Source organism: Mugil cephalus, chromosome 20 (genome assembly GCF_022458985.1).
Source record: "Mugil cephalus isolate CIBA_MC_2020 chromosome 20, CIBA_Mcephalus_1.1, whole genome shotgun sequence".
In the NCBI taxonomy this organism is placed as follows: Eukaryota; Metazoa; Chordata; class Actinopteri; order Mugiliformes; family Mugilidae; genus Mugil; species Mugil cephalus.
The window spans coordinates 19,304,395-19,330,133 of NC_061789.1; the positions used below are offsets into that span (position 1 = coordinate 19,304,395).

The window sequence follows — 25,739 nt, forward strand, 5'->3', positions numbered from 1 at the left end:
CCTGTAGAAATGTTTATTTTTATTTTCTCAGCGACACACAAAACATTTTTAGATGCATCACCCTTAGTAAACAAGAAAGAGGTTCATAATGGAGTCTGAGAACACAACTGACAGATTCTTTATTAGCGTCTGCATTTTCTGAGTGTCATTTTTTAAGATCAGTGTTGCATAGACTCATGTGGATAGAGACAGTGTTTTCAATTTGCAGTCAAAACTGCAGAATACAAGATGATTGAGAAAACTCCAATTCTTAGAACACTGGAAATGGGTTTGGTTATAAAAATGCCTGCTGTAGGCAGGTAAAGCTAATAAAAACGTCCATTCCAACTTATTAACATGGTACAAATGGAACGACAAGTCAATTTCTTTTCAGTGAATACAGCTTCACCAGCTTTGCAGATAGAAAAACATATCTTTCTAGAAACACAGAGAAGTAGGGCAACATCAACTAGAAATCAAGCATATTTCTATTCAATCAAACTTCAGGAACAAACACAACAAGTAATTTGTTTTTCATCAGTTACCCTTTCAAATTAAACCAAATGCTTTTCTAAACTTAACAATGCTTCACTTGGAAGTTCATCAAACGTTGAGGAGAGTAAAAAACTAATACTTGAGTTCTAAGAGCTTGTATTTTTGTTTTCTTTTGTTTTTTGTTTTTTTTGTTGTTTTTTTTTTGTGACAGTGAATTCACTTATTTTGACAAAATGAAAACATCACCCGCAGACTGCAGTCTCTGTCTGAACAGCTCACACAAACAATATTCAATTTTATCAAAAATAATGATGTCAAAGAAACACAGGCAATCGATAAACCTTTCAAGCATTTCCCAACGTTTCACAACAACTTAAGTCCTGCAGTTCGGAACAGGTAAATATCAGTCGAATTAAATCATCCTGCAGGTGGAAACAATAAAGCAGCCACATTACAGGCCACAGTTATCCTAAAGAATGACGACAAGAAACGTCACCCAGTCTGTTAGTTCGGTCACAGTGATTGTGGCATATTACAGCAGTGATGAGACACTGTCCATTGTCACGCCGAATATCAAACACAGCTTCTCCACGTTCTGGCAGTGCACGGTTTAGTCCTGAGAGACTCTGCTCGGATATCCATCTACTGCATGCCCAGGTGCCTGGTAGGAGAGGCCTGACCTGAGCAACCAGTGACGGGAGACACTGACAGGCCACGGAAGAGGAGGTCCATGGAGGGCAGCAAGGGCTTCAGAAGACTGACAGGGCAGAAAGCAGAACCTCCGTGGGGGGTAAAGTTGACTTTATTGGGGTCGGGACAAGATGGCTGAAGGAGAGTCTCATCTTGACAAGCAGACCTGCAGGTGAAGAAATAATAAGAGTCATCGTAATAGCACTAAGGGTTTACATGTGTTCACCATTTGTTTTTTGTACACAATAAGCTCTAAGACCAGAAATTTGACACAATTGTTTAGTCTGTAAAATAGCAAAAACTTGTAATAATATACACACACATATATATATGTATACATACACAGGCTGGGAAAGCTTTAATTCAAAACAGACTCATGTGCAGCAGCTTAGCTTCATGTAAAAGCTTTTATCACACACCAATAGTGATCGACCAACAGAGAGACGTTTTGCTTTCATCTAAACTTAATCTGAACTTGTACAACGTACCATCTGTATTTATTTAATCACATGTTTAACCCTTTATGGGGTAAGGAACTATATTTGGTAATATTTGTGCCTCTCAGTGAAGTTCAGAAGCATGTGGTTTTCATTCAGCCAATCAGAGAAGATCAAGGAAACATTCTCAGGTCATGTCTGTGTCTAATGTGGTCTACGAGGTTCACCTCTGCATGAAGGCTGAGTGTAATTAGGTACCATGAAGAAGTGTCCTAATGTTGTCTAAAGTGATCATGCTGATGTGTGCCTGAATCAGCACTTACATTCTAATGCTCTAAATACATGTTTACATGTGTTTACCACTTAAGGGCACAGAACCATATATTAAATTCATCAAATTAAATTTATTAACCTTGATTTTTTTCTCTCCATGAAAATAATGAAAAAAAACTCACGACAGTAAAACACTCTACGGTCAAAATTAGAATTTCCACGTAATTCAATGAGTGCCCTATAAAGGGTTACTTCTGACTGTGTATATAATCTCTCTATCTATCTATTTGTCTGACATCCTGTTTTGCACTGTTGCTGTCTTTGGCTACTATTCATGATGTTCTGGTCTAAACATTAGCACTTACATTGCTTCCTCACACACACGTACTCGCTCACATCCTTCAGGTGGCTCGCGCTGAAAGGAGTAGGTTTTGTTGGGACGGGGGGAAGACGAGCAGGGCTGCAGCAGCGGGGGATCCAGTGCAAATGAAGGAAGTGATGTTAATGGAGAGGCAGACAAGGCCTCGCAGTCCACCGGCTCTGCATAGACTGACAAAAACAACCTAAATTTTATTGCTAATAACAAGAATAAGAACAGACAAATCTCTGACTAGGTTAATATATTTAAAAAAAAAAAAAAAAAAGCAAAAAAGTGAGGCTGTCTAACCTGGCTCACCCATGGGACAGGGAGACTGGGAGGGAGACAAAAGTGATGCATTTAATGGACAAGGGGAAGTTGAAGGCGACAGAAGCAGTGGCTCAAGAGGACAAGGGGACTGAGAAGGAGATAGGAGGGAGGGATCCAGGGGCCCCGGTGAGGGCTCACTCTGGGAGCCACTGCTGCATCTCTGGACAGGAACAGGAGCCCTGTGGCCATCAGGGATATCCAGAATCTGGAGTATTCAAGAGTGCACAGGCGAAGGTTTTAACGACACAAAGGCTAGAATGACTGTGGAGATGTTTCTTAAATACCACTTGCATGTGATTATAATAAAAGCCTTGGACCTAACCTCGAGTTGATCATCTGGTTTCTCAGACACAAACACTTCCTCCAGCTCCAGGTTGAGGCCTTCGACGCTGCGTCGCAGCCGCGGGGCTAACCTGTTCAGCGGTATCAGGGGCATTGTCTGAGAAAAGCGAGCAAAACGAAGACACGTTTAGAGGCTTTCGGTGCCAGATTAAGTCTCTGCGCAAGTGCCTGGTTCATTCTGAGACAACATGACGGTAACAGAGAAGCCCCGATGACAGCATGCCCTAAGAAAAGAACACGTGTTTTTTTATCTCCCTGTTACTATGTTGATACGGGTCTGAAGATAGTTCAGCGTTGGTAGTGAATGTGAAAAGATTGCGCTATGCCTTTAACTCACATGGCCTTATAGGAGAAAAGAGCACTGGGCTACCTGAGTGATGCCTGCTGCATGACCTGCTGGCAGGGGTTGGGAGGGGGGCTCACATCCTGCCGAGGGAGGGGCATGTCGGGAGCGCTTCTGCAACTGGTGCCTTAGCTTGGCCACCTGAGGGCAGAGTGGAGAGAAAAATGATTCATTCTGAACGGGGGAGGTTATTAACTCTGCCCTCAGGGCAGGCGATATTTCTATAATACAAAGGGTGTGGGTATGAATGAGAAAGAACTGATACTACAGCACACTACTTGCCTCCCTTAGGTGCTCCGCACTGCCCCAAGATGCTGAGCGCTTGTGTCCACCCGCGCTTCTCCTTCCCCGTGTCTCCTCTGCCCAGGAACTTGGAGTCTTTAAAACATATTTTACAGCGGTCAACAAAGATGCTTTGTCTAAACCGCTGGGAAGCTGCGGTTGAAGAAGGTCTGTCTGTGATGTTGACCTTTCGGAGGCATTTTAGATTTTCTGCTTAACACAGCAATCTGCATTACGACTACAGAGCACAACACAGAAGTGGAGACCCACAGCTGTTTTGCACACCTGCCCCACAGCAGCTGTACAGAGGAAGGCAACAAAAAAACCACTTAGAGCTGCAAAACAGCCTCGCTTCCACGCACATAAGAAAACATCCAAACCACATCATTGTAAAGACTAAAAATACAGTGTAGTTATCAGCATTCAACACCTCAGTGCACTTACACATACAGAAAACCTGTTATTCACAAAGTCACATACTGTAGAGGAAAAACAACCGAGACAAACACTCAACACTGCAAGGAGACATTTTGGAGGAGTTCTTTTGTTAGTCACAGCTTCATAACGTCTTACATTCACTACTATTTCCATACCGATTTCTTCACATTGACTCTTGATCTCCGACCAGCGGGAGCCTGGTTGGTTGCTCCTGACTGTTGGTTGTGAACAGATGACTGGACATTCATCATCAACAGGCGAAACATATGTTAAGCAACAGAATCCGATACGGAGTCCTACTGCCTCCACGCTCCCAGTCCACTGCTTCAAACACTGGCAACCAACTTGATCCATACGCCGGTGTCCATTCCATTCATAAGCAAGTCTCAGCTAACGATACGCGCAGTCACACAACTCTCTCTCTCCCCGCGGCACGATTACATCATGGCTTTCGGTCCTAAGAAATACAGCCTGTTTTTGTTTTCTGTCTGCCTTCTCTTTGAAAGAGAAATCTTTCAACTACATGTACAGAAACACATCCTCTGTCCGGTCAGCTCACACAGTCTATAGTCTGACTAAATAAGTCACTATGCAGCATAAGTCGGTCACAGTGACATCAGTGTAGAGTTACAGTTACCAACCCCCATTATCCAACACCAGCCACCCCACCCCGCCTAAAACATGAACAGGGGATCATGGGACACAAACCTATAAAAAGACCCAAAGGTACCAGAGCATTTGGTCTGCATGGCTAATGTTTCCAGCGTGCAACCAGAATAAGGAACAGGGCTCTCTTCCAGTTCTAAATTTATCAAATTTATTACTATCTCAGTGTATAAAACATCAAAACATAGTAAATACTTTACCAGGACTCAATGTCTAACCTGCAGAATGCTGATGCTGTTCAACCGGCAGGTGAAAGAGCAAACAAAAAAAAAATCTATTTTTATAAATCAGCAAATTATCATATTTGACAGGCTGGAAGCAGAGAACTCAGCTTTAATCCACAGATGGCAATGTTAGTGAGTCAGTTGCTCCACCACGTAGTTCACACTAAAAAATCTCAATGACTATTTAATGGATTACACAGACTTCCGAACAAACATTTAGATAGGAAATCTAAGACGGGCCTCAGAGTTTTCCCCCGGTGGCACTTTTTAGTTGCATTTTTTTTTTTTTTAATGACAGCATCGAGAAAGTAAAGACGTTTATGTCTCTGAATTGTTTTCATCCGGAGTTTTCATTTAGTGCCACCTGCATGGCTCATGATCTTGGCTCATGCGCCTAGGGGTAGCTGCACAGAGCCGAGAACATGACTGTTGACTGAAATCTAGATACTTTAACTATGTATTGGATTAACAAAATTGGTGGCAGGCATTTTCTGTTGATGCATTAACTGATGAATCAATTAACAAATGTAATAAGTTCAAAATATCAAAAGGAAATAAAATACCAGTCCACCTGAGTGTATTGTTTATGCATTAAGATAGAAAAAGTGCAGTAATATAACTATTAAAAAATGGAAATGAAAGCCAACACCCAGTAATATCATCTGACATAATGCAGAGGAACTATGGCAGAAGGTCTTGCCGGGTGGGGTGGTGGTGGTGGTGGTGGTGGTGTGCATGTGTGGTTGAGGAGATTGCTGGGGGATGGGGTGTCTGTATAATGAGGTCAGGAGGGGTCTGTTCCTCACAATGGAGGCAAAGGGGGTTCGCTCGATTTTAAACTGTGTCAGGAGCAAAGACGAAGCTGCGGAGCTCGCTGATGTTACTGTGGGCTTTGTGCACCAGTTAGGAGCAGATACAGTTGGTCGAGGGGGGAGCGAGGGAAGGAGAGCGGAGTTTAAAGAAGAACAAAAACGACTATTTCCAGTTGGCTGCCTTCCACCCGCCGCGTCGAACTGGAACCACCAGACACCTGCAGAGCCAACATCAGATATCTTGTCCTCTATAGAAATCCTTAGCATACAAGAGACGCGGGGCTTTTCAGGGCAGTTCTAAGCGCCCTGCCTTTTCTCCTCCGCAGCATGAAGCAACAGGTTTTATGATATATGAGTTCTTGCACCATCAGTAGCACTGGTTTAGAAGAGACCGGCCTTTATCCGGACCTCGGGTTTCTCTTGATTACAGTACTACAGCAAAGCACCGTAACTGATTTTTACTGATGATTGTGTTACAGTATCTTAATATTTACCTGTGTGGCTTTGTCGTTGACACAGGTAACCGCCGTGCTCTCTGCCTCTTTGGGCCACTGTCCCTGGAGATAGGGTCCAACAATTGCGTCCAGAGAAAGCGTTCGGCGAATGGTGGGTTTCGGCGGGCGGGCCGAGGTTCTGTCCGCTTTTGAGAAAAGAAATAATTCACATTAATCACCGGCTATGATGAGATTGTGTAAGCCTTGTGTAAGTACATGTCAAAACTGTTTCCATCTTGCAGAAGGGATGAACTCCAGCCCAAATAACTTTCTTTAAGAGGCTCGACTGTATTTTAACACGAGTGCTGTTCGTAACATTGCTCCCAGGCTTCCTTCCCTCTGTAAGTATACAGTGCAGAGCTGTGTGATTGAGTGTGCTGGCAGCTCCTTGTATCTCTGGCATGTGTGGACCATGCTTTTGACCTGGACCACAGCCATCTACAGCTACACAACGCTGGCAACAGCCACCACAAGCTACAAGTTTATTTACCACCAACCCAAAACCACAGTATGTTGTCATCAGCCCAGGTTGCAGGGCAGGCAGGACGTAAATAACATGCAGATGTGAGTTTCTTGGATACAGTTAAAGAACAAGCACTCAAAGTAAAACAAAGAGGCCTTTAAAAGTGTTGCTGTGTTAACATGGAACATGCAGCTGAAATCCCACAGGTCAGAGTGCAAAGGGGCAGCTGAGTGTCCAAATAACATTATGAGAACAGTGTTATGTTTCAGGTTTAGCAGCCTTCATTGTTGACTTAACTTTCTCATAGTGTGTTGGAATTTATGTTTTGTGACTGCAAAGAATAATGGTTAGCCGCTCAAACTGGAACTGTTCACTCTCTCAATAAAGATGCCCTAAAATGGTTATTTTAACTTCACAATTCTAACAGATCTTTTATTATTATTATTTTAATTCATCAATTAATTTGCAAATAATGATAATGAATCGTTTTCATTTGAATGAATAATGAATGAATAAATCTACTGACTATGTTCTGTATTACTCTTTCAGTCAGTGTATAATAACAATAAACAACAACAGAAAAATGCGCACATCAGCTTCAAGGAGGAAGCTGGAATATTCCTTTCATTATTAAAAAATCACAAAGAAAACTCCCATCAGTTATGAAAACACGTGTAGTATTTTCCATCAGAAAGTCGTGGTTCCCCGTGTAATGTAATCTCTAAGGCAGATAATGATGATAAAGTGACACCAAAGCAACTTTTCAGCTTTGGACCACACGGAAGTGAATGCAGATCGAAGCCCCCTCCTCTCCAGTGTGTGTATTTACCCGTCTTGACCTCTCTGCAGAGCAGGGCTGAGCTCCTCTGGAGCTGGTATGGGACCGTGGCTCTGAGGGGCTGCAGGCTGAGGTTGCTGCACCCCCGAGGCGCTCCTCCACTTCTGCCCGACATCCCCCACTCCGCTCCCACAGCCGAGCTCCGCTTATGAAAACACGCCGCTTTGCTTTCTCTTCTCCCCGTCGTCCTTCGCAGCTCTGCGCACGGATTTCTTTCTTTCTTTCTTTTTTTTTTTTTAATCACCACATTCAGTTCATCCAGGGTGATGATCCAAAACTCTGATCCGGCCTCCTGATGCACAAACTCCTGGAGCTTTCTTTTGTGATGATGACCATGACTTTTTTTTTTTGTCGCCTCGCAACTCAATTCCAAGTTTTCGAGAAACAAAAATACACGAGCTGATTGACCTGTGTCTGCGTCAGCCTAGTAAATCGTGGATTACCTCTCACCCCGCAGTGTGGAAAGGACAGATTCTATGAGGGGCTCTCACGCATCGCTACTTGTTTCCCTTGTCTGCAAAGTGACAACACAACTGCTGCTCAACCTGTGCGACTATCTCGTGTGGCTTATAATTCCACTGCTGGGCGATCTGGTTGGTTGCTGCAGAATATCCCCGAGTACTTATTGGCTCTCACATCCATCTGTCTCCCGAAAGGAAAGCCCCACAAAAACTTCAAGTTCCCACCCACTTTGTAGAGATTTCTCTCGCCACTGTGCGGGACACGGACACGGGCGATCCCCCTCTCCCTCTCCGCCCCCACCTCCCTCCCTCCTCCCATCAAAAGCACGTCCAGACCCCGGGTCTGTCCGCATTGTGCATGTGTGGCCCTGGTGTGGTCATATGTGTGTGGTCTCTCAAAGTGTGGTTCAGGGGCACAACGAGGGCATCAAGGCAAGGACCAAAGATATATAATATAATATAATATAATATAATATAATATAATATAATATAATATAATATAATATAATATAATATAATATAATAATTAACCACATTGCATCAAAAAAGCAGTTTAAATATTGTCTATATTATGACTGAATGACTTAAAGACAACAGATTCTCTATAATATATGACAATGTAATAGCTTGTACCCCCATTAGAATGTATAAAAGCCTTAACAGAATATTTATGCACTATTTAAAAATGCAGGGATGCTGTTTATCTCTACCACCAACATTAGGTAAATTGACATGAAAAATTCATTGAGAGACTTTTTCAGTTGGTTGGCACACATAAAAGCTCTCTCATTCTGCTGTGGAAGTGCTAAGCATCAACACAGGCCAGTTAGACAGCCTACACAGCAGCAGGAATTTGTATTCATTTGAAAGAAAGATTTGTAAATTCTAGTTATATGGGGAGTTTATTGTAAGTTTCTCAACAACTGTATGTGTCCGTAAAAACCTACTGAGATTTCAGGTATCTGTACAATACAGTCAGTCACCACTAGATGGAGCCAGAGAAAAGCAGCTGGCTGCTAAACGCCCCCATTCATTTTTCAAATCGTACCATTTGCTGCTGCTGATTTACGGTAATGTAATCTACACAAACAGACATGACTAATGGAAAAGGCAGTTTATTGCAACACAAAACAAACAAATTAATCAACAAAAAAAAGAGAGAACACACTGCTGTACCGGATCATATGAGATCAATAACATACTGCATGTGGTAGCTTACGATCTGATCAATAAATAGCTGCACAGATTCAACAGTTTGTGACAGTTTGATTAATCAAGCAGGCATGATGTGCACTTCCAAGATTGACAGACCCTGTTAGCATTCAGAACACTCATAAAACACGCTGCACTCTATGTCTCGATGCTATGACACCTGAAGAGTGGCGTGCAAGAACCACCCAGCCCTCTGACTTATCTCTCAAAATGATCATCACATCTGTCTTTGCAAGTGGCTGTATCCAAATAACTGCACGTGCTGCTTATGTTACATGATAATAAATAAAACAGGCCAGAGGTGCACAAACACACATGACAATGCCATGGGAAGAATACTGATATTCAAATAAGGAGTATGAATAGAAATGAACAAACAGAAGAAGATAAATGGATACTTGGAACAAGGTCTGATGTTTGCAGGTGCATTGCATGACTTCGGATGAATGGGTTCACAGAAAGTGAAAAGCACAGAGTCGAGTGGATAAGTCGAGAAGAAAGGAAAGAACCAGAAGAGGGGGATCCTTCCAGCTTCATGAAAACTTCACCGTCATGTACAAAAATCCAGATGTGCTGTCGTGACTTTCCTGTTTTTCTCATGGAGCTGGGTGCATGGTGGGAGCAGGGTTTTGGTTGGGTCAACGCAGCATCACCAGGCAGACAGGCTGGGGGTTAAATCTTGGCTGGTCTGGAGTTCCTAGCTGGGAGAGAGTGCAGGGCTGGGTTCAGTGCTGATGTTCACCAAACACTCGCTGGACTTGAGACTCGCAAGGGACTTGGAGCTCGGCAAAGAGGCCAGAGAGCCGCAGAGACCCAGCATGGAGGGAGTGTTGTCTTTCCCTACACCAAGAAAAGGAATCAAATTCAGCTTGTGATCATGCATAGCTGAGGCTGCCCACACGAATCGTAAACAGGCGTCAAGCATGCTTTTGCATGAATATGGATGTACGTGTGCATGGGTGGCTGCTTCTGAAAGGCTCTTATTAACAGGGGAGAAAGTACCAATATGTTGCTACACTGCTATGTGTATCTCTACCGAAGTAGAAAAAACTCATTTAAAGTTAATATGTTACAACATGATAACAGTATGTGCTGCACATTTCCATACAGTTGTAAATATTTTGTGAATGTAACAGTTCTTCAGTTCAAATTATGATTTTTTCCCTCTCTAAATATTTTCATATGGTTTTGTTTCAACAAAAATCCAAATGATTTAACACCTTGCCAAAAATCATAGATTCAGGAAAAATGAGAAAAACTACATATTTTATCATCTCAGTGGCGCACAGATTTATTAGCTGCCCCGTATATAAAGTAGCTGAAACTAGCTCCACCTCCAGCAGTTACACAGCAACATGCTGCTAACGCATGCTCTAATAATGACATATAATAATATGTCAGTAAGAGGGACAAAAACACAATTTTAATTTTGCTGCTAATGTTTTTGTACTAAGTATGATTTTTTCATGCAGAACCTTTACACTGTATTAGTACTTTTACTGAAGTAAAGAAAGTGAATTCTTTCACTGCTGAGTAGCACTGAAAAGTGTTTTTACCTGCTGAGGTCCAGGCAGCATCTCCGTTCTGTCTCCCTTCAGTCCTCTGGGAGTCAGAGTTCAAACTGACTTCAGCAGAAAGTTGCTCCAAACTGTGGAAACTCCTCCTGGATGCACCATCATGACACAAACTGATTCAAGCACTCTGTTCATTACATAGATATACAGTACCACTTTAAAGTATTAGAACCCCATTAGATTTGCTACATTATACAAAAGAAAATTCTACATTTCTGCATAAAAATGACTCAGTACAGCTTTTGTTTGTTTATTAAAGAAAATTAATCATCACCTTTGTGAGATGCAAAAGTAAGTGAAGCCTTGTTTCGAGTATCTGGTGTGGCCCCCTTCTGCACCAATAACAGTAACTGACTAAACCTCTCCAGTAACATCTGATCAATCGTCTACAGCGGCTTGGAGGAGAACTACTTCAGAGATGTTTCCTCACATAAATTACTTGCAACATTTCCATTGGATTACAAACTTTGTCACGGCCAATCCAAACCATTAATGAAGCAAAGCAGGCCCAGACAAGGACATGGCCACCCCCATGTTTAACAGACAGGATGAAGTTCTGTTGCTGGAATGCAGTGTTGTTTCATCTCCAGACATGACGCCTCTTATTCAAACTATGCTACTTTGGTCGTCTGTCCACAAAACATTTTCCCAGTAGCCTCCTGGCTTGTCCATACAATGGTCAGCAATAATATTCCTTGCCACCCCATAGTTGCTTAGAAGTCCCCCTGGGTTCCTTTGTATCTCTTAAACTAGTACGCGCCTTGCTTTTAGAGTGACCTTTCCCTGGCCAACCACTAATGTGGAGGGTTGGACAAATCCCTGTTTTTTTTTTAAAAAAATGAGGCACTGAACGACACCTGAGCCTTATTACCTTGATAGGAGACAGATGGACAAATGAACTTTAAGTTAACCTTGAAATTAACTTCTAATCCTGGAGGTGCATTTACGTTCCACCTCACAGATATTTAAAATTGGCTCATTTACTGAATACACAAATGCCACAGTCTAATATTTGTGTTTTATTTATTGTCAACTGCTGTCTTGTTGTCTACTGTCTGGACTTGTGTGAAAATATACTGTTTTGAGTCATTCTTATGCAGAATTGTAGAAAACTCTGAGCGGTGCAAATAGCTTCAAGCAGGACTGTGCGCTGTATATCGCATCATGACATCAAAACATCACAGAAAGTTTTGAATATGAACAAAAATGGAAACACGTTGCTTAAATGTGCGCGTAAGTTTACCTGCGGAACAGTTTGACATCGCCTTGGTTGTCTGTGAGGGTGGACCACTGGTTGACCAGTGGGATGGAAAGATCTTTAGCCAGGTGGGAGGAATCACAGGGCATAAGAGCCGAGCTGAATAAAGCACAGATTTAAAAAAAGAAAAGAAAAAAAAAGCTTAGAAATTGCACCTGCCTATCAAGTAGAAGCAACAAACAATCAAATCTTTAGTTTGTTGTAGTTGTGATTAATAGATGACATACAGTCATTTAAATACATACACTGGTGCACACAGTGTCACAAGTTTGTGCGGTGAGCTAATGTTAGGAACAAAAGTAAATGCAAGTGTGTAGACGTAAAGGTTTGTATGCTCTCTTACAGTTGCGCCTGCAGCTCCAGCACAACGGCCTCCAGCTCCTTCTTCTCCTGCTGGCTCTGCACTGTCAGCTCCTCCACCTTAGCTCTCAGACGCTTGTTCTCCGTCTCCACGTTCTTCAGCTGCGACTCCCGCAGGCGCACCAGCTCCTCCAGGTAACCCTGCACAGGAACACACGAGACGGTGATTCGCGTGTAAAGGCTGATTGCGAGGAGCGGCAGTGTAAGGGGCACCGTGTCTCACCTTCTGAGCATAGACGATCTTAAACCTTTGCTCCATCTTGCGACACTTGTTGCTCCAGCTCTCCTCGTCGGTCACGAGAGGGATGTAGGGATGCTCGGGGACGCTCTCCTCGCTGTTGCTGCTGTCCACACTGCGGCGGTCCTCCTCATCACTAAGGTAGTCATAGCTACGCAACAGAGAGGCGCGAGTGTTAGCTCACCAAACGCATGCAGTGCTAAAGGCGGACTGATGAGATCAGATGGGTCAGCCTCACCTCTGAGTGAACTTCAGGTAAGGTGTGTAGTCAATCACAGCTGGGGATTTACCATCCAAAGTCTCACCCTTCAAACAAAAGCTGCAAAGACAAAAAGAAGAAGCACTCTGAAAGCTAATTTTGGGACAATCCTCACTGGTGTGCAGTTTATCCAACAGTAATGCTATATGGACTGTAACTGACACATGGTTATCATATAACAATTTGAAAGCTCTTAAACTTTGGACTTAAAATTATATAACAGGCCATGATAAAATACACTTAAAAGAACTTACAAATACATTAATGTGTTGATTCATTGATTTCATATTACACTTTTAAGTATATTACAACTTATTTTCCATTACCTCTAGAAAATTCCCAAATGTATTCATCATTTTACCGAGTACATGGTTCCACTAAAAGCATTTTTATCACACTTTTAAATTTGCAATTCATTGTTGAGCATTTTTCAATTACTATTTCTTACTATTAGTCCTTTTATTCATTACTTTCATCTTTTTTTTGCAACCTCTTTTTCATGGTGCACTGCAGGCCGTTTCATTTTAATCAAATTGCAATTTCACCCTTTTTTCATATTGGTTAATCTTTCTATGTAACTCCTGGAAATAGCAGAAGTAACCCCCTGTAGTGCCACTGCCCTTCATCTGCAATCAGAATCAGAATTTCACCTGAAGTCAATGGCGCTCAGTCCAATCAGCATGCCGGTCAGCACTGTGGCCTCCTCTCTCAGCATAATGGCTCCATCATCGTAGAACCTCCTGTCAGGTAAAGAGGTGATTACCGTTTCTGAAATTCAGACACCAGACCGAGCCCTTTTCTGCCTCTAGTTAAGGACTTTAAAGACTTTACATTAAATTGAACATTTCAGGGCCAGCTTGCTCTTTAGAGGAAAAAGTAATAAATAAAATGTTGTAATAAACTGAAGCCACGTTGAAGGTGAAGAAAATGCGCAGTAGGGATCACTAAAAGCCAAATATTCTGCAATAACACATAACTGAGTCTGACCTGGTTGTTCTAGTGTCCCTCAGAGCCGTGGACACATATTCAGAGAGGCGTTTCTCCATCAGCGCCACGCGAATCCACGCCCGACCCTGTAGGACGAGAGTAAGAAATGAGTGGGGACACAAGACTTTTCCTAACACACTATCTCTTACACACACAAATATACTTGCCTTGGCTCGTGATGTGCTGATGTTCTCTATGTTTTCGATGCTGGCGATGCAGTTGTTCTGCACCTTGCTGCATGCCAGCCGGATGTATTCCCAGAAACTGCGCTGTCCATCTGAGCTGAACCAGCTTCCTGAACCTGGTCCAAGTTCAAAACACAGTAATGAATCATCAAACTGAAATATGCAGCCGTGGCAACAGTACAGCTGACCGTGTAATCACACTTATTTAATGGCCTTTTTACAAGAATATACTTTCGGTGAAATGGTTAATGACAATGGTTAAACTGCTTCATGTTATTTATGTTTTATTGTCCTAAATGTTTTGTCCATCATTTCCAGTGTTATATGTTACCTGCAGTGTTACCTTTGAAGCGGTGGCTGAGGATGTGCTCTAAAATGGCAGCAAAGTTAATAAACTCTTCAGATGAGTCATCTATGGGCTCTGCTGTGTACTTTTCTAGGAGAGTCTTTACAGAGAATCTGCAACAGAAGCACACGGACAAAGAATTTATGACCAAAAGAAATCTACTTCACAAATGTGAACGAGTTGTACTCGACGTTTGTAGTGTGCTTCACAAGAAATGTAACCGTGCACTGTACCCAAGCAGACAAGTGTACTACTGTATTTGAACAACAGCTGGGAGATGGGTTTTTTTCTTGTTTGGGAACCATGCCATCTTATCATACTGAGGTCACCCCAATTGTCTTGTGTACTGCACAATGTACCCCTTCAGTGCGCTGGCAGTGCTATCATGAAAACAATACAATTAACCCCCTGTCTTTTCAGCCTTTGTGCGTGCTGTGCTTCCAGGTCCTTTTGGGTCTTGTCTCTCTGAGGGACCGACCAGCATCAAAGAATGATCATATAATTCCCTCCCCCTCATCTATACATTGTGGCCTGATCTATTTAGGGCAGCTGCTGCAGCTTTAGTTTGGCTTTTGACCTCACATGCTCACCCTTCTGCCGCAATACAGAAGGAGAGCTATGCTGCGTGCATGTTAGGAGCTGGCATCCAGGCTCAGGCTCGGGCTGACTGCCTCCGCTTCGATGGGCAACACTAGCATTACAGAGGGCAAGACTGCCCTGGCAGTGGGAAGCACCTCCATAGCCAGGGGAAAGACTACCGTCTCCTTAGGCAAGTCCTCCATCTTCAGGGGAGTGACCACCACCTCCATGGGAGATTCCACCATCCAGAGGCAAAAGACGACGGTAGCTCTGGGACGAGCCAGCTTCAGCCGGGGAACCACTACGACCTCCTTCCGCAAAGCCTTGACGTCCAAGCGCAGGAACACCTAGATGGAACGGACCCCTGAAACGAGGGCTAAGACACCCAAAGCAGCCAAGCAGTCAAAAAAAGACTCTAACAATGAGTGGAAAACTACATTCTCGTCAAGCAAGACCTCCTTTACCAGAGGCAGTGTTTCTATCCTGAGGACTAAGTACGCCATCTCCTGGGGTAAATCCTCAATCTCCTGGAGCAGAAACACCGTAACTTTGGGCAACACCAGTATAGCAGTGGGCAAAACCTCTGTTACACGCGGGGAGACTACCAGCTCTCTCACCACTCTGACCTTCACTCATGGGACCAAGTCTGTGTCTGTGGTCAAAACCACCCTCGTCAGGGGCAAAGAAACGCATAGCAACGTCTACTGGGATTTTCACACTTGAATCCTGCACATACTTAAAAACCTACGGATATGTCAATATGGTCAGTTTTAGAAGGTTAGTAGAATTAATAGTCAATAAAAAAAAGAGCTGCTATGTTTGTGACCAATGTCTATGTAATGGGTGATGCTACTCATCTATCACCTGTTTGTACAAGTGGGTTCCCATGCAAGAAAGTGCTAAGTGGGTTTCAGATCTAATGGGTTGCAATCAAATGTGTGATTTCATGAAGGCATGCTGTGCGTGTTATGCAAATGTGACAGTGATCAGATGAGGCTTTATGGTGTGTTGACTTGGCAGGGAGGGAAGTGAGAAACAAATGTGCAGTACGTAGAGGCACAAGAGTATGTGTGCGCCCGTCATCAGCACGACACCCTGTATATCCTTGGTATAAAAGGGGTGTTTTTGTACATGCCAGTTAGACTGATTGACCTGCATTTCCATGAGTACATTCAATGGCAAACCCAGGATTGAACTACAAGACTGTAAAGACTGACTGATGTAACAGTAAATGTAACACACCTAAACACTGCTTTGCTTGATTGTTCTGTATGTAGACCCATGAGGTGTTCTAAGATCTCATGAAATTAAATGGAGGAAAATAAACATTACATTTCTTTCGTGACTTGCAAATGGATAATAATAAACACCTACAGAAGGAACCACACCCATATTTCAAATGTAGGGACGAAACAAATACAAGAGATGCAATCAAAGGCTCAGATACATGTGGAGAAGATGAGCACATATATCCTTCCTTTTGTAAAAGCTGACACTGTGCAGCTCATTTAACATACGGTGTTTACAGTTGTGCACAGAAGGAATGTCTTACAATCAGAGGCTATAGGGAACAATAGCTCAGAAGAAAGTGATGTCACCGCAGACTGTCCTCTTTGCAACAATGTGTCCTTCAACTGTCCGGTGTCGTCGTGGTGATGGGACAATCGCTCCACTGTCCCAGTCCCCCCAGATAGGCTGTGGCCACCTACGGCTGCCTCTGTCCATTGACAGGGACACATGGGTGGTATGTGGCCTTCCAAAGCCCACGTCGACCAGCTCAACGAAGGCATTATGCGACACGGGGGTCGCACTATCCACGCTTAGCATTCTAGTTTGCTCTGGATTGTAGCTGATGTTACTATTACCCTTGAGGGCTTGCAGAGCAGGGTGCGCTGCATGAGTGTGCGATGCTTTGCGTCGAGTGAGTCCCAAAGACAGCCGTTGAATCTGGGTCGGGAAGACGAGCTTCTCCTCAATGGGGAACACCAGCTTCACAGAGGGGAAGACGGCCTTAACCCTGGGCAACACCACAATAAAGAGGGGGAAGACCAAGATCGCCATGGGGAACTCCTCCATCAGCCGGGGCAGGAGCACAACATCTCTGGGCTCCTCCACTATCACCAGTGGGAAGACCAAGATCTCCCTGGGCAGTGCCTCCTTCAGCAGAGGCACCACCACCACCTCTTTTCGGAAAGCCTTCTTCCCGAAACGCAAGACGCTTTAAATGAGAGTGGATTGCATGGTGGGGTGGGGGGACTGGCAGAAAATGTCACAAGAAAACAGCATCGTAACAGAGAACATGTGGACACTGCAACGGCATCTGCACAGGGTCTATTCCAACTGAGAGCGGAAACTGGATTAAATTTACTATTGGAACTTTGACTTTGTTTGGTCATGTCGGATTTATCAAGGAAACAGGTTAGTGGCATCTAAAATCCTTCTGATTATGTTTTTTCCAAGTAGGTCAATCAGCATTTTCATGAGTGACAGAGCCCCAGATTTCTGAATTGTGTGTCTCAAAATATTGGTGTGGTGTGAAAGGGCTTCAGTCAGAATGAGAACTGCCTCAGACTGCAGTTGCTTCCTTGACTTTGCCTTGAAGAATCCCATCAGGATAGTTCTAGGAGTCTTTGTAGGAGAAGAGAAAAAACACGTTGTGATGCATGAGGTCAAGATGGCTCCTAAATTCCCTCTTTGTGCAAACGTTAAGTGACAGAAAAATACATCATATCCATAGCATTTCCTTATTATGCACAGTGCCGAACCCTTGAAACACCAATGTCCCAAGTTGTATGGGAACCACTGACTGATGGCAACCCTTTGCCCATTTGCTGATGATGAGCGCTTAAAATCACAACAGCTGCGATAGGCCTCTCTGACCTGGTAAACAGTTGGGATCTCAAAAAAACATTACAGCTGCAGATGACTGTAAATGAAGTGAAGTGCTTTGATGTGAAGGGGAATCACAGGCGTGCCTCAAATGCAAATGGATAGAGTGGAATAGCAGCATGCTCTTGGTACGATTTGACACTGAAAAACAACTGCAGGACGTTCTGACAAGCTTCTTTTGTGCCCCCTCTCACTCCGCCTGGCTCTCTGCCAAGCCCACTCTCAGCTCTCTTTAAAATGCCCCCTTGTTCTCCTTTCTCACCCCTCTACTGTACTTACACGACTGCGTTTGATGTGCAGCACCGCACAGAATAACCTGCAAACCTGCATGTGTCACCGGTGACAACTAACGTGAATACACAAACCCCCACATGAACTCTCTCTAACTTTTTTTTTAAGTTTCTGTTCTCCCTCATAAACACTCCCCTGATTCCTTTCTCTCTCTTCTTATTTCTGTGTTTCTCTTCAGTCTTGGCCTAACCAGCAGGATCAGATGACACAGGCCAACTCCTCACTGGCGGCAGCATTGTGCAACACCAGCCAGTGCTGTGTTTATCATCCTGGACTGTCGGGGGAGGCGTCCCATCCTGCACTGGATTGGCACAAACAGTCAAGAGAAAACAAAATGCCTCGTGCTATGACAAATAAAGTTTCACAATTTGGGTCAAACCCACGTTGAGTGAAAGGTGTAAAAATGCAACTACAGCAGGGTGTGTCTCTCTCTCACCCGTCCCCTCTGGGAGCAAGCGTACAGGCAAAGTGTTTTATGGTCAGAGGAGGTGCAGAGGGATCAGGGCGAAAGATGGAGTATTGGACTGAGTAGCACAGAGAGGGTAAATCAAGCGTCTGAGCGTGACAGGGGGATAATAGGAGGAATAACAGGGTGTCACACTGAAATTGATGGTGAGAGAGCAGGCCGATCAGCTGATGACTGGTGTCCAAATGTTCAGCCAAACGTGCTCTGCTGTAACTTCATGCACTTGATGGTAAAAAAAAATAAAAATGAAATAAAGGGAGGTTGAGAAATAAAGAAAAAATGCAAAAGAATGATGCACAAAAACCGAAATTACCATGATGCAACTGTCACACTACTGCTCAGAATACAAAACACTAAGTGTCCAAGAAACGTGAATATGAATTATGGAATATTTTATTTTCTCCTCTTGAGCCACGCCCTGGAAGAGCTCAGACGTCAGCCAACAGGCAGCACATCGCCCTCGCTCCTCTCCCCCCCTCCCTCCGTTCCTTTTTGTTTACAGGAAGCAGCTGAAGGGATAACACTTGTCAAGTCTCACTCATCTTATCTATTTTTTCTCAGGTTCACCGTGTCCGCAGCAACATTGTTCCTCCAGTCATGGACAACAACAACCATTAGCCAGGCCGAAGCAACATAGCAGTCAGTTTTAAGCACTACAGAACAGAATGTGGCTTGAATACAAATACGATCGTTTGAGATACATTTAGTCAAATCACAAAAAAACAGGAAAAGAAAAAGAAAAAAGAAAATCTGGGGTGACATGAAAATTTACACTCACTCCGTAAAACCTCAGCCCTTAAGCTATACCCTGTTGCTAGTGGCAACAGTGCAGAGATGCAGTGGATCACAATGACACTGCTGTCACTGTGGACATTATAAATACCACCATGTCTCTTCATAGCCATCAAAACTAAATTCCTTTAGGTTTTAAATGCTGTCTGTCAAGAAAACAAAAACAGTGCAAAATCGAAAATCCTCAAAAAGCTAAATGGTTGACATTTGTTTTAGTTGGAAGGTTTTTCCAAGGACGATTCTCATCAACTCTTACTTTATCATGAGATTCGGCTTTCCTTAACACAAATGTTCTTTTGCTGTTCATGCAGTATGTGTCTTTAATTCAAACGGATTCATCTTGTTACGTACGTCACTGTGAACAAGGCACTCGGCAGAGATTAGTCCTGTTCCTGTGCCTGGTACTGGTGACCCACATCGTGCCAGATCAAGTTTATTGTAAACACCTTTAAACAGCTCTGTGATGCCTGCTATTCTTGGTTGCGACCACAAGTGACAAACAGAACTGAGGAACCTCACACATCAACATGTGAACTCCCCGACCCCGTAACTGAACAGAAACACTTCTCTGAAGTCATCAAACGAATTGTCAGGAATTTGAAACTTTAATCTGTGTGTGTGTTGATTGTAAGTTAAACATGTATGATGTTACAGTGAGAGAAAAGTGGTTAGATTTTATATATATACACACACACACACGCGTATTAGGGTAAATAAAAGCTTGGCCTGGTATACTAATCGAGCACTAACGTCACTTAGCTACTGTAGCCAGGCAGCGATTCAGCTATGGAAGTAACTGTGTCTCAGTCAGCACGACTGAGAGCCTAGATCCTGCACCAACGTGACGCCCAGCCTGCTTTAATGTACACCCAGAGGGCCACTGCTGATTCAGGACCTCTCCCCGCTAAGACTCTACGACCACACTGCAGCCTACTTGAATCAGCTCTGACCAGATCCAGAAGAACATAAAAGGCTCAGAAACACCATGAATGAGATCAGGCAGCGACACAGACTCGCATAGAGGAATTTGCCCTTGAAGTGAACCTAATCAATTCATGTTGTTCTTTAGAAAATGGAACACAAACGTGTAGTAAGCATTACTGATGGAGAGCTGTTTGAGGTTTATTTCCGTCCCGTCCGGTTTGTTTGTCATTAAAATGCCTAAATGATTAAATCTGTCTTTGCACAGTCAGCACAAGCTGAAAACAACAGTGTTTCTGTGTCCACGTTAATCCTCTTCTGTGTTTGAAGTCTGTTGTGAGAAGTTTTCTTTCTTTGCAGGCGTGCTCTGTGCAAAATTGTGTGTTTTGCAACTCTCTATGTGTCACTAAAATGCAATGGAATAAAAGTGAATAAAAAGACACGACTTTGTGTCTGTTTGAGTCTTATCTAGTTTTTCCTGGGGATATATTCAGCTCCTGACCATCTATACTATATACTCACAGTGAATATTAAATACAAAGGTGTCATGAACTGGTTCCAGAAAATGAAAATAAATATTGAAAAAATCACTTTTGTGAACACCATTTACAACAAACGCAAAAGAACACTGCTTTAATTTCTTTGGTGATTTTGCATAATATCAAGACACTATGATGTAATATAATGACACTATAACTCAACTAAATGAAAAACTAATAAAACTAATAATGGCTCAAGTTTAATTTTAAGGAAAATATTCTGAATAAGGTGGATATTTTTGCATTTTTAATTTGAGTATCTTGAGCTAAATGAAAATGCCACCCCAGTCTCTGATAACGAGGTTCCTCAATGAATTAAAACAGCTCATATTCAGATTGTGGTGATAAAAAAAAAAAAATAAAGTAGCAGAAAAACAGACACATTTTAATCCAGAGTTGTAGTGATACCAATTGTAGGAAATGACTGTTAACAACAGAGGATGAAACAGAATGTGCAGAGATGCTGTCAAAACATTAAAATATCCATTAGAATTCTATCATATTGTATCAGTGACACTAAAAGACAATACATGCAAATCTATAAGTAACCATTGAGTGCTTGCTTTCTCCTTTCGAATATACATGTTGGAAATCTACAAATACCACTCACCAACTTCTGACTTGGGTCATAAAGTCAACAAGGTTTTGAGTTAAGATCCAAAAGTGTACAGATAGGCCCTCTCGTTGGGTGGTCCTCTCAGCACAGACATATCAAACGACTGTGAAGTGTCTGATGCACAGAGGTTTACAGTACTATCCTTGCTGAATGCTGGAGAAGCCAGTGATTTATTGGAAATTGCACCTCACAGACTTGAACGGCACTGTGTAGGCTGAATGGAGGAGGATGGAGGGCTCGTACTGTGCGTGCAAGCAAGCAAGCGATGTGGGGAGGAGTCCTTGCACTGCTCCCAATGCCCTTGTCCCATTCAGGCACGCAGGCTCACTGTGATGGAGGAGGAAACCTGCTGCTGGCTCTAGTATTTTCTCTTAAGTGCTATTCTCCAGTAATATTTATAATACTAGTCCTCTACTGAGAACCATCTCAGATTGTGTTATAGGAAGAAACCAAGCATGGCTGGGTGTTAAAAATAAATTAGACTTTTCAAAGAGACATTAAATATCACACCAAACAACAAAAACAAACAAACAAAAAATCAAACAACAACAACAAAAAAACAAAAAACAGCAGAGTTCATCCTGAAAATAAAGGCTGATATAAATAACTTGATATGCACTACTGTTATAAAATGAAGCATTTTTTTTTTCCTTGCTCCCATATGGCAGGGCTATGTGAAGGTGAAGACACACCTGTCTCCTCTTCCTGCCTAGTATTTCTAGAAAGGTGTCCATTATTCTGCATTATTTCCCATCTCTGCGGAGCCATTGTTTGGCCTCAGGAATCAGCATTGAGATGGGCTTCTGAAGAAATATTCTCCACTGGCGAAATTATTTACCAAGCAGCATGCATGGAGAGATGACACGTTTTCTATAGATCAATACGGCATGTAGATGGTGTCGTGATGTGTACCTGCAAACCGTGATAAGGTTTTTTCGCTCCACGCCGACGCTCCGAGCAGACGCCTTTTTCGATGTCAGACCCATAGCCATTGCTGTCTGAATGCAGCCCGACTCCATCCAGCGGCGGCCCCGAGGCCTCTTCGGGATCCGTGCCCAGGCCAGGACCTCTCCCTCCTCGGGCCCTGTGTCCTACAAACACCCGCTATCCTCTACGGGGAGCCACGGATGCTGTTACTGATGGAGGAGGAGGAGGAGGAGGACAGCGGTGACCTGCGTCAAGTCAGACACAATACTTCCGGTTAGAAATTTCAAAATAAAACCATTGTCACTTATTTCCGTTTGATTTTGCTGAAAATATATTCTTGAGAATGCATGCACTTACAACGTTTCCGGTTTTAATCAGCACACGTCATGCACTTGGCACAACTGAGGGACCGTTACGATGATGCCTTCAGGTACCATTGTGTAATCATACAGAATTACAAAATTGCATACAAAAAGTTTAAATACAACTCAAAATACATCTTTCATGGATACCTCATAGTATTTTCTAAAAAACAAAAAAAAAAAGTATATATAAAATTATTACAATAAACAACTCACAACATCTAATTGCCACGCCATATTCATATTGGCGTCTAAAGTTTGGGTTGGACCCAGTCCGTTGATTTTTATGTTTATTTTGTATGTACGGTTATGGTATTCCAGACTAGATAGATGGGTGTGTGTATTTGATACGACACTACGGGACTGCATTAATTTGTTTTGGCTTTTGAATAGGTGAATTGCGGATAGCAGTGGCTCTCCAGTTAACCAGTAAAGGTACAAACCTGTTTTGACTCCGAGTCACTAGAGGGCGCTGTGGACATAGCGAGTAACTACTTTCATACTGGAGGCAAGATGGCGGAATCAGAGGAGCCAAAAACGGGTTCTTGCACTTTTCTGTTCAAAAAATCTACTAAGAAATTCTCTGGCCGAAAGAGAAAGGCAAGCGACAGCGACAAAGGTAGTGACCTGTCGTTTAAAAAATGTTTTTGATGTTCTTCATTGATGCGAACCTCTTGAGCTGGTGACGACATATATTTGGCATCGACCCTAAAACGTCAAACACAAGCGAACAAGTGTTTGTTTTTGTTCTTGTGTTCCTGATCCAATAATGATAATAAAATTTACATAAGAACTAAACATGTTGATAGTAAAATTAGAACAACTCTCTAAACCGAGTTCATATATATACATAGGTATTTGTTGCTGTTAAAACTAGTACCTTTTGTGCTGCATTTGGGGTCTCTCGGAATTTAGAGGGTTATGTCCTATATGTGCTGCCAGCATTTACTGTCTTCCCAGATTATTCAGTTTTATACAGTTTATTATCTACACCTGGGCTATGTACTAATTGCTGTCATATTCTGAGTTTCACAGAGGCCTATTCCTCTCCTTTTTCAGATGGAGACAGTGACGAGGACCAGAGCTCTGTGGTCAGAAAAGAAAAGAGAAACACTCGAGTCAACCCCATGATTCAAAGAGTATGATAATAATAATAATAATGACAGTAATAGTGATAGGCATTTTTAGTTTGTGTGTTAAACAGACTAATTTTTCTTTTCTGTCCAGTCCAAAAAAACAGAGAGAGATAATGTAACATCCAGTGAAAGTGAAGAGGAGAAAGATGACAAGAAGATCACTGTTGCCTATAAGTCCACACGATCAGCGGTAAGTTTTATTTCACTGTTTTTATAAAGGCAGTGCTTTGGTGCTCACATCAGGAAATCTGAAAGAAAAACATCTTTCATGAGCTATTGTCAGGGTACCTGTGAGTGAGTTAATCAACCTCTCAGCCACTACAGTGAATCCGATCAGTGGCTGAGACGTGCTGTTGTCAATTCACATCCATGTTTGTCTGAGGTGTAGTAATTTGGTTGTTTGTGCGCATTTCTTTTATGGTTTGCCATGATGGAATCAGTCAATTTGCTGACATATAAAGACTTTTTAAAGTGGCCTTTTCTCACTGTACTATCCTGGTCTTTTAAAAACAAGAAACCAGAGGGACCAGACGACATGGGGGCGACTGCTACATATCAGCTGGACACGGAGAAAGAGAAAGACGCTCAAGCCATCTTCGAGAGGAGTCAGAAAATCCAAGAGGTAAGAGATACATTTCTGGCTACAATCTTTATCATGACGTATTTTTTTTTTCAGCTTATTGCACATCATGGGAGAACTGAACAAATGCCCAACAATCATATCTATCACTGTCCTTAGGAGCTGACTGGTAAAGAAGATGATAAAATCTACCGTGGCATCAACAACTACCAAAAATTTATCAAGCCTAAAGACACCACCATGGGTAACGCCTCCTCTGGCATGGTCAGGTGAGTACAGAGATGAGGCAAATTGAACACGTGTTCATAAGACATTATCCACCTATGGATGCAAAAATTATTCATAAAAATCTGTTACATCTTAACAGAAAAGGACCAATCCGAGCCCCTGAACACCTGAGAGCCACAGTCCGGTGGGACTACCAGCCCGATATCTGCAAAGACTACAAGGAGACTGGCTTCTGTGGTTTTGGAGGTGGGTATGAAACTGGGACATTTAAAGTATCAGTTGTCTCGTGAGTGACGATATAGAACTTTTTATTTTTTTATTTTATTGTCTTGACAGTTCCACTTCTTTGTGTCTTTCCTGCTATCAGATAGCTGCAAGTTCCTTCACGACAGATCAGACTACAAACATGGCTGGCAGATAGAGAGGGAACTGGAAGAGGGAAGATATGGAGCAAATGGTGAGTTAAGGAGGGGGATTTAAGAATCTTAGTGCATAAGCATTTTCTGAACTAACTGTTCTTATCCAGATGATGAAAACTATGAGGTGAGCAGTGATGACGAGGACATACCCTTTAAGTGCTTCATCTGCCGGGAATCCTATAAGAATCCCATTGTCACAAAGTAAGTCTCTTCTATGTATTTCTTCTTCACTAAGCAGATGCTTGTGCATTACCAGCTGCAGTGTGCTAACAAGTCCTGTGTCTACCAGGTGCAAGCACTATTTTTGTGAGGCCTGTGCCCTTCAGCATTACCGCAAGTCCAAGCGTTGCTATGTGTGCAACACTCAGACCAATGGAGTCTTCAACCCTGCGAAAGGTAAGTAGCATCTAACAGAAAAAACTTTAAGTGCTAAACTGCATTTAAGAAAGAATTCATGTAATGAATGCAACTTAATAATTCTGTTTCTCCTATTATTCCAGAGTTGATGGCCAAGATGGAGAAACACCAAGCTGCAACAGACCAGCCACCATCAGATGAGGAAGATTAGCAACATCGGAGCTTCTTCCAACCCTCCCCTTATGTGTTTGTCTGTGTACATTTTGAATAAAATACATTTTTTAGAAGGTTTT

The 25,739-nt window shown here is 42.7% G+C and overlaps 3 protein-coding genes and 1 long non-coding RNA gene across 8 annotated transcripts; 2 read left to right on the forward strand and 2 right to left on the reverse strand.

The window, feature by feature from the left end:
- Positions 1 to 94: 94 nt before the first annotated feature.
- Positions 95 to 8,049, reverse strand: fam117aa (family with sequence similarity 117 member Aa). Of its 3 annotated transcripts, none has more exons than XM_047571158.1 (8): positions 7,456 to 8,049; positions 6,164 to 6,309; positions 3,530 to 3,625; positions 3,275 to 3,388; positions 2,885 to 3,001; positions 2,551 to 2,767; positions 2,240 to 2,423; positions 95 to 1,330 (listed from the first exon to the last, which is right to left on the reverse strand). In XM_047571158.1, the coding sequence occupies exons 1-8, from the start codon at positions 7,577 to 7,579 to the stop codon at positions 1,117 to 1,119; spliced, it is 1,212 nt and encodes a 403-aa protein (XP_047427114.1). In that variant the 5' UTR covers positions 7,580 to 8,049; the 3' UTR covers positions 95 to 1,116. The 3 variants fall into 3 exon arrangements, with proteins under 3 accessions (XP_047427114.1, XP_047427113.1, XP_047427115.1); XM_047571157.1 differs by having other exon boundaries at positions 2,542 to 2,767; positions 7,456 to 8,042; XM_047571159.1 differs by lacking the exons at positions 6,164 to 6,309; positions 7,456 to 8,049 and adding an exon at positions 4,123 to 4,597 and having other exon boundaries at positions 2,542 to 2,767.
- A 975-nt stretch (positions 8,050 to 9,024) lies between these two features.
- rundc3aa (RUN domain containing 3Aa) lies at positions 9,025 to 22,624 on the reverse strand. 2 transcript variants are annotated; one of them, XM_047571383.1, is made up of 11 exons: positions 22,350 to 22,624; positions 14,342 to 14,457; positions 13,981 to 14,114; positions 13,814 to 13,899; positions 13,477 to 13,566; positions 12,806 to 12,886; positions 12,553 to 12,718; positions 12,313 to 12,470; positions 11,955 to 12,068; positions 10,694 to 10,800; positions 9,025 to 9,977 (listed from the first exon to the last, which is right to left on the reverse strand). In XM_047571383.1, exons 1-11 carry the CDS (start codon positions 22,454 to 22,456, stop codon positions 9,835 to 9,837), a joined length of 1,302 nt encoding a protein of 433 aa, XP_047427339.1. In that variant the 5' UTR covers positions 22,457 to 22,624; the 3' UTR covers positions 9,025 to 9,834. The 2 variants fall into 2 exon arrangements, with proteins under 2 accessions (XP_047427339.1, XP_047427338.1); XM_047571382.1 differs by having other exon boundaries at positions 14,330 to 14,457.
- On the forward strand, positions 15,275 to 20,724 carry LOC124997584. 2 transcript variants are annotated; one of them, XR_007110986.1, is made up of 2 exons: positions 15,275 to 15,700; positions 18,282 to 20,724. It is a non-coding gene; the product is annotated as an uncharacterized LOC124997584 (long non-coding RNA). The 2 variants fall into 2 exon arrangements; XR_007110985.1 differs by lacking the exon at positions 15,275 to 15,700 and adding an exon at positions 17,148 to 17,341.
- Positions 22,625 to 23,187: 563 nt separating the features above from the next.
- On the forward strand, positions 23,188 to 25,737 carry rnf113a (ring finger protein 113A). Its single transcript, XM_047571387.1, has 10 exons — positions 23,188 to 23,345; positions 23,786 to 23,865; positions 23,954 to 24,052; positions 24,377 to 24,484; positions 24,602 to 24,711; positions 24,810 to 24,916; positions 25,038 to 25,127; positions 25,197 to 25,290; positions 25,379 to 25,485; positions 25,590 to 25,737. The coding sequence occupies exons 1-10, from the start codon at positions 23,240 to 23,242 to the stop codon at positions 25,655 to 25,657; spliced, it is 969 nt and encodes a 322-aa protein (XP_047427343.1). The 5' UTR covers positions 23,188 to 23,239; the 3' UTR covers positions 25,658 to 25,737.
- Positions 25,738 to 25,739: the final 2 nt, after the last annotated feature.

Bases quoted from the DNA above. Each gene is read 5' to 3' on its own strand.
- rnf113a (XM_047571387.1), top strand. From the start codon at position 23,240: ATGGCGGAATCAGAGGAGCCAAAAACGGGTTCTTGCACTTTTCTGTTC. The intron at 24,485-24,601 runs GTAAGAGATACA...CACTGTCCTTAG, and splicing joins GGAGTCAGAAAATCCAAGAG to GAGCTGACTGGTAAAGAAGA. The intron at 24,917-25,037 runs GTGGGTATGAAA...TCCTGCTATCAG, and splicing joins TGGCTTCTGTGGTTTTGGAG to ATAGCTGCAAGTTCCTTCAC.
- rundc3aa (XM_047571382.1), bottom strand. From the start codon at position 22,456: ATGGAGTCGGGCTGCATTCAGACAGCAATGGCTATGGGTCTGACATCG. The intron at 13,567-13,813 runs GTCAGACTCAGT...TTTACCTGACAG, and splicing joins AGGGACACTAGAACAACCAG to GAGGTTCTACGATGATGGAG. The intron at 12,471-12,552 runs GTGAGACACGGT...GTTCCTGTGCAG, and splicing joins AGATCGTCTATGCTCAGAAG to GGTTACCTGGAGGAGCTGGT.
- fam117aa (XM_047571157.1), bottom strand. From the start codon at position 7,579: ATGTCGGGCAGAAGTGGAGGAGCGCCTCGGGGGTGCAGCAACCTCAGC. The intron at 3,389-3,529 runs GCAAGTAGTGTG...CTCTGCCCTCAG, and splicing joins GTGCGGAGCACCTAAGGGAG to GTGGCCAAGCTAAGGCACCA. The intron at 1,331-2,239 runs GTAAGTGCTAAT...CTTCACCTGCAG, and splicing joins CGTGTGTGTGAGGAAGCAAT to GTCTGCTTGTCAAGATGAGA.